The sequence below is a fragment of the Tursiops truncatus genome, chromosome 16 (assembly GCF_011762595.2).
Source record: "Tursiops truncatus isolate mTurTru1 chromosome 16, mTurTru1.mat.Y, whole genome shotgun sequence".
NCBI lineage: Eukaryota > Metazoa > Chordata > Mammalia > Artiodactyla > Delphinidae > Tursiops > Tursiops truncatus.
Genome location: NC_047049.1, coordinates 31,116,898 through 31,131,740, shown reverse-complemented (window position 1 = coordinate 31,131,740; position 14,843 = coordinate 31,116,898). Strand labels below are relative to the sequence as shown.

Sequence of the window (14,843 nt, the reverse complement as noted above, 5' to 3'; positions counted from 1 at the left end):
TTTTGTGTGCTAAGGGTAATGCAATTTATGGAGAGATTAAAAATGAGATCAGTTGCTGTGAGAATTTATGTCCAGGTTAGATGAGAAATAGATACTAGTTCTTTTAGTGACTTGAAATCACTGGTGAGAAAAAGTAATAGGAATTCTTTAGGATGGGGGGAAATGGAGGTTAGCTGAAAACAGAATGTTGTATTAGTTCCATGCAACTCACTTCAGATTTTTTCTTTTTAGTAAGATTCCTTTTCACCATTGACATCTGCTTACTTAGGATATGTCCCATTTGTGTTGAGGTGTTGGCTCTGTTCCTTGTCACAGCAATTTGTTACGATCTTTGTTTTCAGCAAAGTGCCTTGGGGATCTCACCTGGTAAAACTTGCTGGGGGATGTTAGTTAAGAGTGCAGTATTTGCAAAAGAATTTCCCTATAATGGAGAGCTGAAATAGGATCAGCTTTGTTGATTTGGGTATTCATTGCTTTAAGTATGCTTCCTTTAATAACTAGACAAGAAGTAACCAATATCTTGGAAGAGGTGTTTGATAATCTTATTTGAATTATTTTTTGACTATTTCTCTGTCTAAAATGACTTCTGTTAATAAATGCCCCAAGTTTAAGAATCTTTTTTCTTTAAAAAGTGAACATCATAAATTATTATAGTGTAAACTTGAGTAATGTAGGAGGAATGTTAATGTACATCAATTTTGAAAATCATGATTTTAGTCAATGCCAAGAATGTACTTATAAAAAATATTAATGCCTAGTAGAAACATTTTTAATATGTTAAAAGAAGAATTCTTCCTTAGTAATTTAGAGTCCTTCAACCAAAAGTGAAGGTTATATTCAGGTTGCAACTCAAATTGCCTCTTTCAATTAAGTAGTGAAACATAGGTGCCTACTGTCATCAATTATTTCATAACTTATTGCTATGTTATTGTAGGAAAGCAAAATGAAAACTTGGAGAGAGACCAAAATACTATTTGCAAATGACTTTATTTCAGTATTTTGAAAATCCAAGAGAGTACGTTGAGAAATAGTTTTCTGAACACTTAAGAGTAATCATTTGGGAGGCAATAAAAGAAGACCCATTTATAATAAGAGCCACAAAGTAAAAATTGTGTGAAGCTTCCAAAAGAAAAACCACAGAACCTAACTGGGAGAAATACAGTGTTTCTGGGTGTAAGGTTAAATATACTGCTGTTCAGAAGATCTCATTTTCCATTCTTGTGCCCCACAGAAGGCTTGTATTGAATAAGGTGGTGGCGGCTGGGTAGTGGTGCCCATTGCCCCATTCCTAATTCATGCAGTATAAAAATCAGGACAGGGCAGCTACAGAACTGTGCAGTCCCCCTTTCCCTCACAGCTCTGTTATAAGCGACTTAACCTGCTCTGGTTGGATTGGCAGTCATGTGGCAGCATACATCTCTCCCAGCTTTCTTGGGGCAGGAGAGCTATTGTGTGTACATTCAGCAGCTGGTGAACCTTGGCACATTCTAGTCTCCTCCTATGCCTTCCCCAGCCACCAGCACAGGTGTTCCACAGGGAGTATTCAGGGAGCATTCAATGTAGACCCAGTTTCTCAACATTCCGCCACCCCACAACCTGCTCCATAGCACAGAGGCACAGGGGTCCTGTTCAGGGGAGGGTTGGAGTGAGCTTCAAAGATTTGGTAAACAGGCTGTCTGGGGCCTGACTTTATCTGGATCAGACTGGAGCAATTTATACCCTATAGTATTGTTGAAAACAATAGAGCAATCATCTAGCAGTTACTGAAGGCTAACAGTTGCTGGTGATACCACTAGATATCACTGAGAAGCTTAAAGATGAGAGAGAGAGAGAGAGAGAGAGAGAGAGAGAAAGTCTGAATAAAACTGCAGACGTCCTTTGTAATCAGAAAGAATGTGTGCATGCTCAAGGCTGCAACCGCATAGGAGCAACACTTGCTGAATGTAGGGCAAATCTTGTAAACTCCCTAAACAGTGAAAGCAGCCTCCAAGTCACAGATCCAATGGTAAAGGGTGTAAATCTCTTACTGATTCAGGGGGCTTAAGCACAACCTTTGATCAATCTGGCTGGTTGCTAGGTGGTGTTGACTTGAAAGCAACCCCTAGGAAGTCAGGCTTAAAGATAAAAATGAGGGGGAAACAAGTTGAGCAGTGACAACAGAGGGTGCATACTGTGAGGGGAAAAAGACTTGGTGAATTAGTTTAGCCAAATTACTAAAAACAAGTCCAGAGTGGGCGAGGAGTATGCAGAGATCCTACAATATGTTACCTAAAATGTCCAGCTTTCAATATAAAATTAGACATTCAAAGAAACAGCAAAGTGCGACATATGAGGGAAAAAGGCAATAGAAACTTCCTTTGAGGGGTACCAGATGTAGGATAAATGTTAAGCAGCTATTATAAATAGGTTCAAAGACCTAAAGGAAACCAGATTTAAAGAATTAAAGTATACTGACAATGTCTCATCAAATGGAAAATATTAAGATAGAAATTACAAAAAAAGAATGAAATGAAAATTCTTGAGTTGAAAAATACAATAACCAAGGTGAAAAATTTACTAGAGAGGCTCAACAGTAGATTTGAACTGGCAGAAGAATCAGCAAACCTGAAGATAGATAGAAATTGTGAAATATGAAGTACAGACAGAAAATAAAAATGAAGAAAAACAGTCTTCCTCACACCACATACACAAAAATTAACTCAAAAGGGAGTATAAACCTAAATGTAAGAAAAAACTATAAATCTTGTAGTAGAAAATACAGAAGTAAATATTTATGACCCTTGTTTAGTCAAAGCCTTATTAGACTTCTTCTTTGGTGTCATCACCAAAATCACAAATGAAAAAATAAGAGACAAAAGATATATCGAGTTTTTATTAGAAGAAGACATTGTAAAGCTGATCTATTTCACCTAGTTTGGATTAATACCAATTTAATTTCAATAATAAAAACTTTGCTCTGTAGCTTCATCTCTCCACCTCCCCCCATGCTGTTATTGTCACAGATTATATAGCTTTATAAATTGTGTGCCCATCAATGTAGATTTATAATTATTGCTTTATGCATTTTTCTTTTAAATGAGAGGGAGGAAAAGTTACAAGTAAAATGTATGTATTTTTTGTCTTTTATATTTACCTATGCTGGTATTTGTATTTACATTTATCAGTTGTGTATTTCTTTGTGTGGAATTGCATTACTATGTAGTGTCCTTTAAACCTGAAGAACTTTTTTTGTAGAACAGTTCTGCTAGCAATGTTTATCTGAAAATGTGTTAATTTTTCTTTCCTTTTTGAAGGTTAGTTTTGCTGAATATAGAATTCTTGGTTGGCAGTTTTTTCTATGCAGAACTTTGACTATGTCATCTCACTGCCATTTGGCTTCCATGGTTTCTGATGAGAAATCAGCTGTTAATCTTACCGAGAACCTTTTGTATGTGATGAGTCACTTCTCTCTTGCTGCTTTCAAGATTCTCTGTCTTTCAATAGCTTGATTATGATATGCCTTGTGTGCACATTTTAAGTTTATCCTACTTGAAGTTCTTGAAGCTTTGTGGGTTGATAGACTAATGTTTTTCATCAAATTTGGGAAGTTTTTATTTCTTTAGATATTCTTTCTGATGCTTTTTTTTCTCTCCTTCTGAGACTCACTTTTTTTTGTTTGTTTGTTTTGTTTTGTTTTGTTTTTTGCGGTACGTGGGCCTCTCACTGTTGGGGCCTCTCCTGTTGCGGAGCACAGGCTCCGGATGCGCAGGCTCAGTGGCCATGGCTCACGGGCCTAGCCGCTCCGCGGCATGTGGGATCTTCCCGGACCGGGGCACGAACCCACGTCCCCAGCATCAGCAGGCGGACTCTCAACCACTGCGCCACCAGGGAAGCCCTGAGACTCACTTTTTAATATGCTGTTATGCTTGATAGTGTCCCACAGATCTCTCAGGCTCTGTCCATTTCTCTTCATTTTTTGTGTTTCTGTTTCTCAACATGGGCAATATCAATTGACTTATCTTTAAGTTCATGGATTCCTTCTTCTGCCTGTTCAAATCTGTTGCTGAGCCCCTCTAGTGAATTTTTCATTTCAGTTATTTTACTTTTCAACTCTATAATTGGAAGTTCTAGAATTAAAAATTCTTTTCATAAATTCTGTCTATTTATTTATATTCTCTATTTGGTTGAGACATCATTGTCTTACTTTTTTTTCATTCTTTAAACATAGCTTCAGCTCTTTGAACATATTTAAAATAGCTAAATTAAAATCTTTGTTTAGAAAATCCAGTGCCTGGGCTTTTTCAGGATTTTTATTGATTGCTTTTCTGTGTGTCTGGGCAATACTTTCCTCTTTGTTTACATGCCTTGCAATTTTTTTGTTGTAAACAGGACATTTAAAATATTATAATGCGGCAACTCTGAAAATCAGGTTCTCCACCTCCCCACACACACCTTCCAGGGTTTGTTGTCATTTTTGCTTGTTGTATTTGTTTGTTTGTCTAGTAACTTTTCTGAGCTAAGTTTGTAAAGTCTTTATTCTTTGTTATGTGTCACCAATAAAGTCTCTGTAATGTTAGCTTAATGGTCAGCTAATGATTGGACAGAGAATTCCTTATATACTTGGAATGAAAAAGTCTCTCAGTGTTTACCAAGGGACACTGTGTGTGTTTTTGTGGTGACCCTGCCGCACTTAGCCAGGCAGTTTACAGCTCTGCCTTAGCCTTCACTTCTTACTTCAGCAGAGCCTCCAGGTCAGCCAGATAGGAGAGCTTATGGCATTCTTAGGTCTTTCCTTAGTCTACACACAGTCGTGGGCATGAGTGTGACCTTCTAGATTCCCAGGAGTACGTTAAAGCTTTACAAAGCCCTATTGCTTTTCTCCCTAGCTTTTTGGTTAGGGATAACCGTAACCAAATCGCCTCAAATTTTACCTATCGCTTCAGACAGCAGTGACTAAAACATCTGCCTGTCAGTGTTTTCAACATGGCCCCTAGGTAGCAGCTGTATCTCTCTGCCAGCTTCATGTCAGGCAATAGCCAATCTTCCAGGAAGTCACCAGAGTAGTCAAAACAAATAATTACAATTCTCTATGAATGAAGTCTGTTTTGTTTCCCTCTGATACCAGGAATGAGGTTTTTTATTTATAGGACTCTGCTGACATCAAACTTAAGGGTGAAAGACTGACAACTTTCTCTTTAAGATCAAGAACAAGAAAGGATGTCCACTCTCACTGTGTCTGTTAAACATTGTACTGGTGGCAGTTAGGCATCCAAATGGGAAAGGAAGAATTAAAATATCTCTATTTTTAGGTGACATGATCTTATGTGTGGAAAATCCTAAGGAATCCATTAAAAAACCTCATAACTGGGCTTTCCTGGTGGCGCAGTGGTTGAGAGTCCGCCTGCCGATGCAGGGGACACAGGTTCGTGCCCCGGTCCGGGAAGATCCCACATGCCGCGGAGCGGCTGGGCCCGTGAGCCATGGCCGCTGAGTCTGCGCATCCGGGGCCTGTGCTCCGCAACGGGAGAGGCCACAACAGTGAGAGGCCCGTGTACCGCAAAAAAAAAAAAAAAAAAAAACCTCATAACTAATAAAAGAGATCAGCAAAGGTGCAGAATACAAGATCAATAGAAAAATCAATTCTATTTCTATACTTTAGCAGTGAGCAATCAAAGTGAAATTAAGAAAAAAATTCCACTTGGCATCTAAGGGAATAAAATGCTTAGGAATAAATTTGACAGAAGAAATGCAAGACTTTTACACTGAAACTACAAATCATTGTTGAAAGAAAGAAGACCTAAATAAGTGTAGAAACATGACATGTTTGTGCATTTATTGTTAAGATGGCAGTACTACCCAAGTTGATTCACAGATTTGATACAAGCCCTGTCAAAATTTCAGCTGCCTTTTTGCCAGAAATTGACAAGCTGATTCTAAAATTCATATAGAAACAAGATACAGAATAGCCAAAACAATTTTTAAAATTAATTAATTTACTTATTTTTGGCTGTGTGGGTCTTTGTTGCTGTGCGCAGGCTTTCTCTAGTTGTGGCAAGCAGGAGCTACTCTTCATTGCAGTGTGAGGGCTTCTCATTGCAGTGGCTTCTGTTTGTTGTGGAGCATGGGCTCTAGGCACGTGGGCTTCAGTAGTTGTAGCACGTGGGCTTAGTTGCTCTGTGCTATGTGGGATCTTCCTGGACAAGGGCTCAAACCCTTGTTCCCTGCATTGGCAGGCAGATTCTTAACCACTGCACCACCAGGGAAGTACCAGCCAAAACAATTTTGAAAAGAAGAATAACATTGGAAAACTCACACTTCCCCATTTCAAAACTTACCACAAAGCTACTGTAATCAAGACAATGTAGTACTGATGTAAGAATAGACATATAGATTGGTGGAATAGAATTGAGAGTCCAGAAATAAACCCAAACATTAATGATCAATTTATTTTTGACCAGAATGTCAAGACAATTCAACATGGAAAGAATAATCTTTTAACATATACTGCTTCAACAGCTGGATATCCACATGCAAAAGAATGTATTTAGATACTCCTTCATACCATGTATAAAAGATAACTCAAAATGGATCAAAGACCTACATGTTAGAGATAAAATGATTAAAATATTAGAAACATATAAGTTGAAATTCATTAAATTGAAAACATTTGTGTTTCAAAGAACTCAAGACAATCCACAAAATGGGAGAAAACACTTTCAAATCATATATCTAATGTGGGAATTGTACCCAGAATACACATAAATGATTACAACTCAATAATAAAAAGACAAACAACTCAGTTAAAAAATGGTCAAAGGAGGGAATTCCCTGGCGTCCAGTGGTTAGGACTCTGCGCTTTCACTGCCGAGGGCCCGGGTTCGATCTCTGGTTGGAGAACTAAGATCCCACAAGCCATGCAGCCCAAAAAAAAAAAGAAAAATTGTCAAAGGATTTGAATAGACATTTCTGCAAAGAAGATATACAAATAGCTAATAACAACATGAAAAGATGGTTAACATTTTTAGTCATTAGGGAAATACAAATCCAAAGCACAATGAGATACTACTTCACACGCTTTAGGGTGGTTACAGTTGAAAAGACAATAACAACGATTGATGAGTATGCAGAGAAACAAACTCATACACTGTTAGTCAGGATGTAAAATGGTGTAGTCACTTTGGAAAACAGTTGGGTGTTCCTCAAACTGTTAAGTATATTTGCCATAGGACGCAGAAATTCCACTTTTAGATATATACCCAAAAGAAATGAAGAACATACATCCACTCGAAAACTTGAACAAAATTGTTTATGGTAGTAGTATCCATAATAGCCAAAAAGTGGAAACAACTCAAATGTCCATCAATTGATTAATGAATAAACAAAATATGGTATAGCTATATAATATATTGTTCAGCAATGAAAAGAAATAGAGTACTGATACTATAACATAGATGAACATTGAAAACAGTAGGCTAAGTGAAAGAAGGCAGTCACAAAGGACCACATATTGTATGATCCCATTCATATGAAATGTCAAATATGCAAGTCTATAGAGACAAACTAGATCAGTGGATGACTAGGATGGGAGCTCGGGGAGAGTGGAGAGTGTCTGCTTATAGGTATGGAGTTTCTTTTTGATGTGAGAAGATTCTAAGCAGATTGTGGTAACGGTTGCCCAACTCTGAATATAGTCAAACCCACTGAACTGTATAGTTTTAAGTGGGTGAATTTTATAGTATGTTAATTATATCTCAATAATACCATTAAAATTAGCAACTAGTAAAAGTTGGTTAACTATTAGAAGGGGAAAATTGGATATTAAGGAATGCAGAAATGACAAGTGAGAATAAGCAAGAAAGAAACTAAGCACTTAGAATAGGTCTCACCAACTCCTAGTCTGAGATTCAGGCCTTGTTGAAGAGGTTGTAACTGCCACAGGGACATTCAGGCTGCTGATAGTGAAGAAATTTTCTAGAAGGTGCAGACCTGACTGAGCCGGTTTGTGGGAATAGTCAATTCAGTGGCTGTGAAACTCATTGGAGGGTGCTGGTCAGCTAGAGCTGGTCTACTCCTGCTAAGAGTTAAAGAAACTCACTGGAAGGTGCTGGCAGCCTTGAGCTGGTCCACAGGAAGTTTCCTCACCGAGTGGCAGACAAACTCATAGAGGGTGTGGCCAAGCTAGAGCCTACTGGGTGGCTGAGAGAAATTCATTGGTGAGAACTGGTGGGATAAAGCCAGTTAGCAGAACCTGGCCTGGGGGTGCTGCAGAAAAGCTCAGTGGAAGACGCCACAGCCCAGAACTGGTCGGCAAAAAGTGACCTGCTAGGTGGCTGAGAAACTCAGAGGAGAGTGATTGTCACTGGGCTTCCCTAATCCACTGATAGGGAAAAAGCACACTGGAAGCAGGGAGGGAGGGATATATATGTGTATATATATATATATATATATAAAGCAGCACCATTATTGGCCCATACTCTGCCTCAATTGATGCCATATTCTGTTAGCCTTATACACAACTCTGTGAGCCCCCTTGATTGGTATCCTAATCTTGTTATGATAATTGAGACCCCCCCCTGGCTTCTGATATGTAAGTGCTGCTATCAATGTCCCAGGGTTTAGACTATTAGCCCTAGCTACCATTAGCCCTGGCCAGCAGAACAGGGCTACCAGTGAACTTCTTAGTGATATTTGCTCCTTTCTTACCAGTGCATTTCTAATGGCCTTGGTGATCACACTTGTCCTTTGGGACATAATTCTCTGGTGGGCCTTCTGCCCTCACATAATATATCCACTCCAGCACGCTCAGTTCCCTGAGCCTTTTAATTCCCTCCTCTACTATCTGCCATAGCAATTCAGGCATTTCACCCTCAATCAGTGAAGGTCATCACCTTTTCTAGTCTTCCAAGAGCCACTCAGTGAGTTTGCATCATCTCCTAGGGTCATTGCCAGAGTATTAAATTATGTATCCTGAGAAGCGCCCTTAAGTTAATAAATTATTCCTTATCCAATCTTATATTCTGGCTTCTTTGCTCAAGTGTTCTCAAAATCTAGTTCCATGGTACTCCCTCAGCTCCTGCCAGTACATGGTGCCTAATTCATCAATCTCTTTCAGGATGTATTCTTTCCTCCCTCAGCAGGCCTAGCACATTTATAGCTGATTTAAGCTGCAACTTAACTTTAGTTATTGGCCTAGCAGCCCGGACAGAAGGTAGGGGCATATCCTGAGGGGTATTTCTGTTGCCTTGCAGGGGAGAGGCCTCTGCAGTGTCTTCCCACACAGGCAGAATGCTATTTCTTAATGACAGGGGTTAACTCTGCTGACTCTGAGGGTTCAGAGGAGTCTGGGAAGCCAAATAATTGGTGGCATTCACCATTAATGATGGTTTTACCATCATTCATCCCCAGATGTTCTCATCCCATCTGTCAGGGTCTCAGGGTTTTTGAACTAGGACTCTGACCTTGGTTGGACAGACCTGTCTTGGTTTAGCATTAAATTATCTTTGCATGGAATTCCCTGGAGGTCCAGTGGTTAGGACCCAGTGCTTTCACTGCTGTGGGCCTGGGTTTGATCCCTGGTCAGGGAACTAAGATCCCACAAGCCACACAGTGTGGCCAAAAAAAAAAAAAAAAAAGAGTTTTGCAGTTCAGCAACTGTATTAAATCCTGAGTTTGGTCTTCAGCTTTTTCTTCTCTCCCACTGCAGGAGATTAGCAATTGGGTCACCACTTTGTACCAGGGATGGTTCATGCCTCAAATACCCCAAGGATGGAGTCCTTATTGTCAACTGGGTGGTGAGTAATCTGGTTCAAAGATGCCATCTTAATGCCTACTTTCTTGAAACTACTCCTGGTACTAAATCTGTCATTTGGGTCTTCTGGGGAGAAGATGCTGAGATGTAATTAGGAGTACAAGAAGTTTATTGGACAGTAATGCCTGGGGGATGGAGCAAGATTGAGTAAGAAAAGCTTTCACACCGTAATGCAGATCTGATACTTGTGAAAGAAAAGGTTGGTGAGTGGAAGCAGAATTAGGTATAGAAAGCCTCAGACTTCCATGCACCACTGACAAAGTCAGCCAACTCAATGGATACTTTAGGTTAAAGACTATCCATTAGTTAGAGGAATTCCATGTTGGGCAGAATTAGCGAGACCGAGGGCTGCTTAGGAAGAGCATAGGCTTGGCTCAAAACCCAAGGCAGATTCTGAAGGCATTAACAGCTAAAGGCTGTCAGCTAATTGCACTCCTACAGCTGAATGCCAAATTTTTTCCTGATGGGAGATCCAAACAGTGCACCTCCATGGCTGCCATACAATGGGGCAATATCAAGTAGTGTGACATTCATGTAACTGGAGTCCCTGAAGGGGAGGAGAAGAAGGATAACAGAAAAAATATTTGAAGAAAAAATAATAATTGAAACTTTTCCCCTAAATTTGATGAAAACTATAAATACAAAGATCCAAGAAGCAACATGAAGCTCAAGCAGGAAAAAGAAAACCATACCAAGACACATTATAATCACATGTTCATCATCACAGGTGATAAAGAGAAAAGTTTTATTGCAGCCGGAGAAAAAAAGCACACATTATGTACTGAGAATCAAAGATAAGAATTACTGCAGACTTGTTGTCAGAACCGCTGCAGGCCAGAAGAGTGGAATGATATCTTTAAGGTACTGAAGTCATCCTAGAATTCTTTCTCTAGCAAAATTACCCTTCAAAAATGAAGATAAAACAAAGAAAATTTCACAAAAGAGAAGTCTAAGATATGTCATCACCAGTAAAGTTGCTCTATCTTAAATGTTAAGAGAAATTCTTCATGTGGAAGGAAAATGATACCAGGTGGATATTAGATCTATACAAAGGAATTAAGAGCGCTGGAAATGGTGAGTAAACAAATAAATATAAAAGTGAAAGGGGGGTATTATGACATTTAAGAATACAGTTATTTTTATAAGTGAGTTTGTGAGTTCATAACCTTCTAGAATTTCAAAATCCTTTCAGATTGCTGTCTTACTCAGTGATCAAGTGCATTCCTCATTTAATTATTAGATTTATCTTAATTAGCTGCTTTATCATTTCAGTGCTGTCTAAAGTACACAGTAGGATAAAAAGCTTTGATATGACAGAGTATAATACATTGCTGGGACAACCTAAGACCTTGGATACGGCTGCTCACAATGGTATCTCTTTTATTCCTGAGTGTTCATCAATGTCTGCTTTTCTGCCCCTGTTCTGTGGGCTGTTTCCCTAGGCTTTTTTTTTTTTTTTTTTTTTTTTGGGGTATGTGGGCCTCTCACTGTGTGGCCTCTCCCGTTGCGGAGCACAGGCTCCGGATGCGCAGGCTCAGCGGCCACGGCTCACGGGCCCAGCTGCTCCGCGGCATGTGGGATCTTCCTGGACCGGGGCACGAACCCGCGTCCCCTGCATCGGCAGGCGGACTCTCAACCACTGCGCCACCAGGGAAGCCCTTCCCTAGGCTTTTAATCTAGTTTTGCTCTCATCCCACTCTGAACCTCATATCAAGTTTAGGGTCTATTTAATAGACATGCAGATCAAAGAGGGTACAATTATATTTAATAAGCTAAGCTAACAACATAATCATGGATAAGAAAGTTCGTATCTGTATACATCTCCCATGGTTGGGAGCTCACAAAAAGGAACCATTACATCCCCCTTATTTGTATTTATAAATATCATATATTATCTATATTTTATTTTCTACACATTAAAATTTTAACCAAGGCAATTTTCAAGCACTGACAGTAGGCGTCCTAGTTACACTGGGGCACTAGGACCATTGTGGTGGTCTAAAATTTTCAGCAGCTTTGTTTTATCCAAGAGCATCATTTTCTTTTTCTGGAAGTAGCGCGTTATTTTCTTACATGACTGAAAATACTTTACACCTGTTTTTTTAAATAAAGACATTTATTTGGAGAATATTAGTAGCATATTCTCAGCCTCACCAGATATTAACAGTTCATCAAGTCAGGCAACAGAACATGTCCATATGAGCTTCTTATAAGGAAATCGACGACCACCTCAACAGCTGCCTCATCTTCTATTTTATTACTGGACGATTCATAATCCAAAATATGAAGTTTTTGGACTTTTTCCTCAAAAGTAGAAGTAGGTAAAATGTCTGAAGCAATGATGTTGACTTCCTTTAAAAAATTTTTTTTAATTTATGAAACTTTAACTGCATATTTCAGTCTTGTGGAATCTTTTGTGTTATTCTGACTGTCAATAAGAACCAGGGGACTGTGTTGATGATTCTTGATGATTTCAGCAACACTTCCAAAGTACTAGAACAAGAAAACATAGATGAATTATAAATTGGCATTTATATTAACAGTGAACTCCACTCCTCCCATCTTCTCCAACTCTTTCAAGTTAGTCAGAGTTACTAGGTCCCAGATGACATTCTATCCAAAAAAGTCTAATTTAACAATGGATGTAACCTTTGAGGTGGCAGACCCTGGCCATTCAATGAGACTGAAAATGCAACTGACATCCTCAATTAGTATAACTTCTTAGAGAAAATTACTTTATTGAGTTATGATGTAATATTTTAATATTTTGTTTTTTATTTAGTGCCAAGTGTAAAACTGTCATACATTGAATTTCTCTACATTTTTATAAAACATAGATTATCTGTTATGTTGCATGTATTAGATACAAGGACTGATGTAGTAAATTAACGTTAGAATTTAATGTGAAGAGAGTTATTTCCCAGGTTAATTCATGTTTGTTTTTGTGTTCTTTTTTTTGAATAAATAAGGAAACCTTTATAAACCTTCATATACCCATTTTTGCTTTAGCTCTCAGTAAGTTTAGAGCTAAATTAGTGCCTAGTTAATAATTTCATGCTAGGCTCTTACTATACATACATATTTTTCCGTATATTAATTCCTATTGTCTATTGGTTTTAGTTTAAGGCGATCACAATTTTTTTCTGAAAAATGATCAATGTTTTAAGTGAAAGATAAAATAAGTATAACACAGACCAAGAAGTGAAATGCATTGATTATACAAAAGTGCTACAAGCTCATGATCATCAGATAAATGCATTTAGAGTCATTTTTTTAAAGGGGTAATTGTTTTGCAACACTGCCATATAATTTAGCAGTTACCACCAATTGACTTCATTTTCTCTTAGTTTTTCATATAAAGATAAACATCTGGAATAAAAAATGTTTAAAAGCCTTTATTAATTATTTGAATAGCTTCCAAATATTATATATTAAAATAAGTAAAGTATTCAGAATACTAGTCATTTTTCAGACAAAACACCAGTTGTCTTTTAGATAATTGGCTTCTGAATATTAGGTCAGGGAGGAGAGACAGAGACTTTCAAGTACCTTTAGTCCTTATTTCTTACTTTCTCTTCAATCATTCAGCCCTCCTGTACTTGCCAATGAATTGTTTTTATGATATTCATAAAGACATTCATTCTGTTTGTTTGGCACAGCATATTGTTAATCTGAATGCAGTTGGAAGTTAAATTTATGGACTAACACACCAGGAAATGAAATAGTACAACCTCTTTGAAGTGAATTCCAAGTGAAAAAGTGTGTTCTGAACCCAGTAAATATAGGAGAGAGTTGCTTTGCTTATACAAATAAGCATCTCATTCTGTCCTTATACTCTTCTGAATATTTCTGAGGATTGCTGTGTTGCAGAGTTTGGGGATTAAAATGTTTGAAGTAGGGGGTTGAGCTGAGTTGAAATATTTGAAGTAAGGACTGGACTTGAGGCATATTTGTGATTTGACTGAATGAAGGATTGAGCATAACTTAATTGCAGTTTCCCCTTAACACTTTTTTTTTGGTCTACACTAATTCAGTGTATTTGAGATATTCATACATGGACAGAAAAACAATTGTTTGATAACTCAAAATCCCATGGTCAATAAAATAAAGCAAACAGATCTCAGAGTGATAAAATACTCACTATGTATCCACATAATGTCAAAACATTTGCAAAAAAATTAAACAGTTAATCAACTAGTTACTTTTTCTACCCATGAATACCCAAACACAAATACAGACAAACAGACTTTTCAAGATCTCCACATGGTTGACATCATGTAACCAAAGTTTTCATTTTTCAATTCAGATGTTCAGTATATGGGAGAAATTATCTTTTTATTATAGATAATTTAAGTAAGTGTTTTAAAGGACTCTGTCAGTACTTCCTGATGCTATTATAATAATATGTATTTATTTTGGTATCCATAGGCTGGATAATTGGGGAGTGGGGTGAAGCTCTGATCTATTCATTCTGAGGTAGGGATGAAGATTCTTTAAGCCAAGAAGAATCACTGTTTATCAGAGTTTCCTAGCAGGACAAGGAAGTCCAGAGCCTCTCTGAGAGCTCAAAATTTATCTGACTGAATTTCAGTACCACTAAAAAGGACAGCGCCTTCACCTACCCCTAAGCCTCTTATAGAAGTACTGGACCCCTGGGGAGGCTTTTTTTTTAAAAAATTTTTTATTATTTATTTGTTTATTTGGCTGCATTGGGTCTTTCGTTGCTGCGCGTGGGCTTTCTCTAGTTGCAGCGAGCGGGAGCTACTCTTCATTGCGGTGCACTGGCTTCTCATTGCAGTGGCTTCTCTTGTTGTGGAGCACAGGCTCTAGGTGCACGGGCTTCATTAGTTGTGCTTGTGGGCTCTAGAGCACAGGCTCAGTAGTTGTGCACAGGCTTAGCTGCTCCGCGGCATGTGGGATCTTCCCAGACCAGAGCTCAAACCCATGTCCCCTGCATTGGCAGGCAGATTCTTAACCACTGCGCCACCAGGGAAGTCCCTGGGGAGGCTTTAGAATGTAACCATCCATCCAAAGTCACTCTGTCCTACTAGGATCA

At 38.4% G+C, this 14,843-nt stretch overlaps 2 protein-coding genes across 26 annotated transcripts in view; one reads left to right on the top strand and one right to left on the bottom strand.

Annotated features, from left to right (window-relative positions):
• ZNF518A (zinc finger protein 518A) overlaps positions 1-14,843 on the top strand; it is a 92,359-nt gene that overhangs the window by 55,613 nt on the left and 21,903 nt on the right. For 15 of the 22 annotated variants that reach the window (XR_012326967.1, XR_012326968.1, XR_012326963.1 and 12 more), the window contains one exon: positions 9,683-9,770. The exons of 4 other annotated variants lie outside the window; for them this stretch is intronic. The gene's annotated coding sequence lies outside the window, so the exon portion shown is untranslated. Of the gene's footprint in view, positions 1-9,682; positions 9,771-10,433; positions 10,862-14,843 lie in introns of all 22 variants that reach the window. 3 more of the 22 variants (XR_012326962.1, XR_002177211.3, XR_002177210.3) reach the window with 2 other exon arrangements.
• BLNK (B cell linker) overlaps positions 11,310-14,843 on the bottom strand; it is a 72,992-nt gene continuing 69,458 nt past the window's right edge. Inside the window, exon 16 of one of the 4 annotated variants that reach the window (XM_033842486.2) lies at positions 11,310-12,280. In XM_033842486.2, coding sequence (XP_033698377.1) covers positions 12,161-12,280 — 120 coding nt within the window. In that variant the 3' untranslated portion in view covers positions 11,310-12,160. The remainder of the gene's footprint in view (positions 12,281-14,843) is intronic. The other 3 variants (XM_073794145.1, XM_033842484.2, XM_033842485.2) reach the window with 3 other exon arrangements.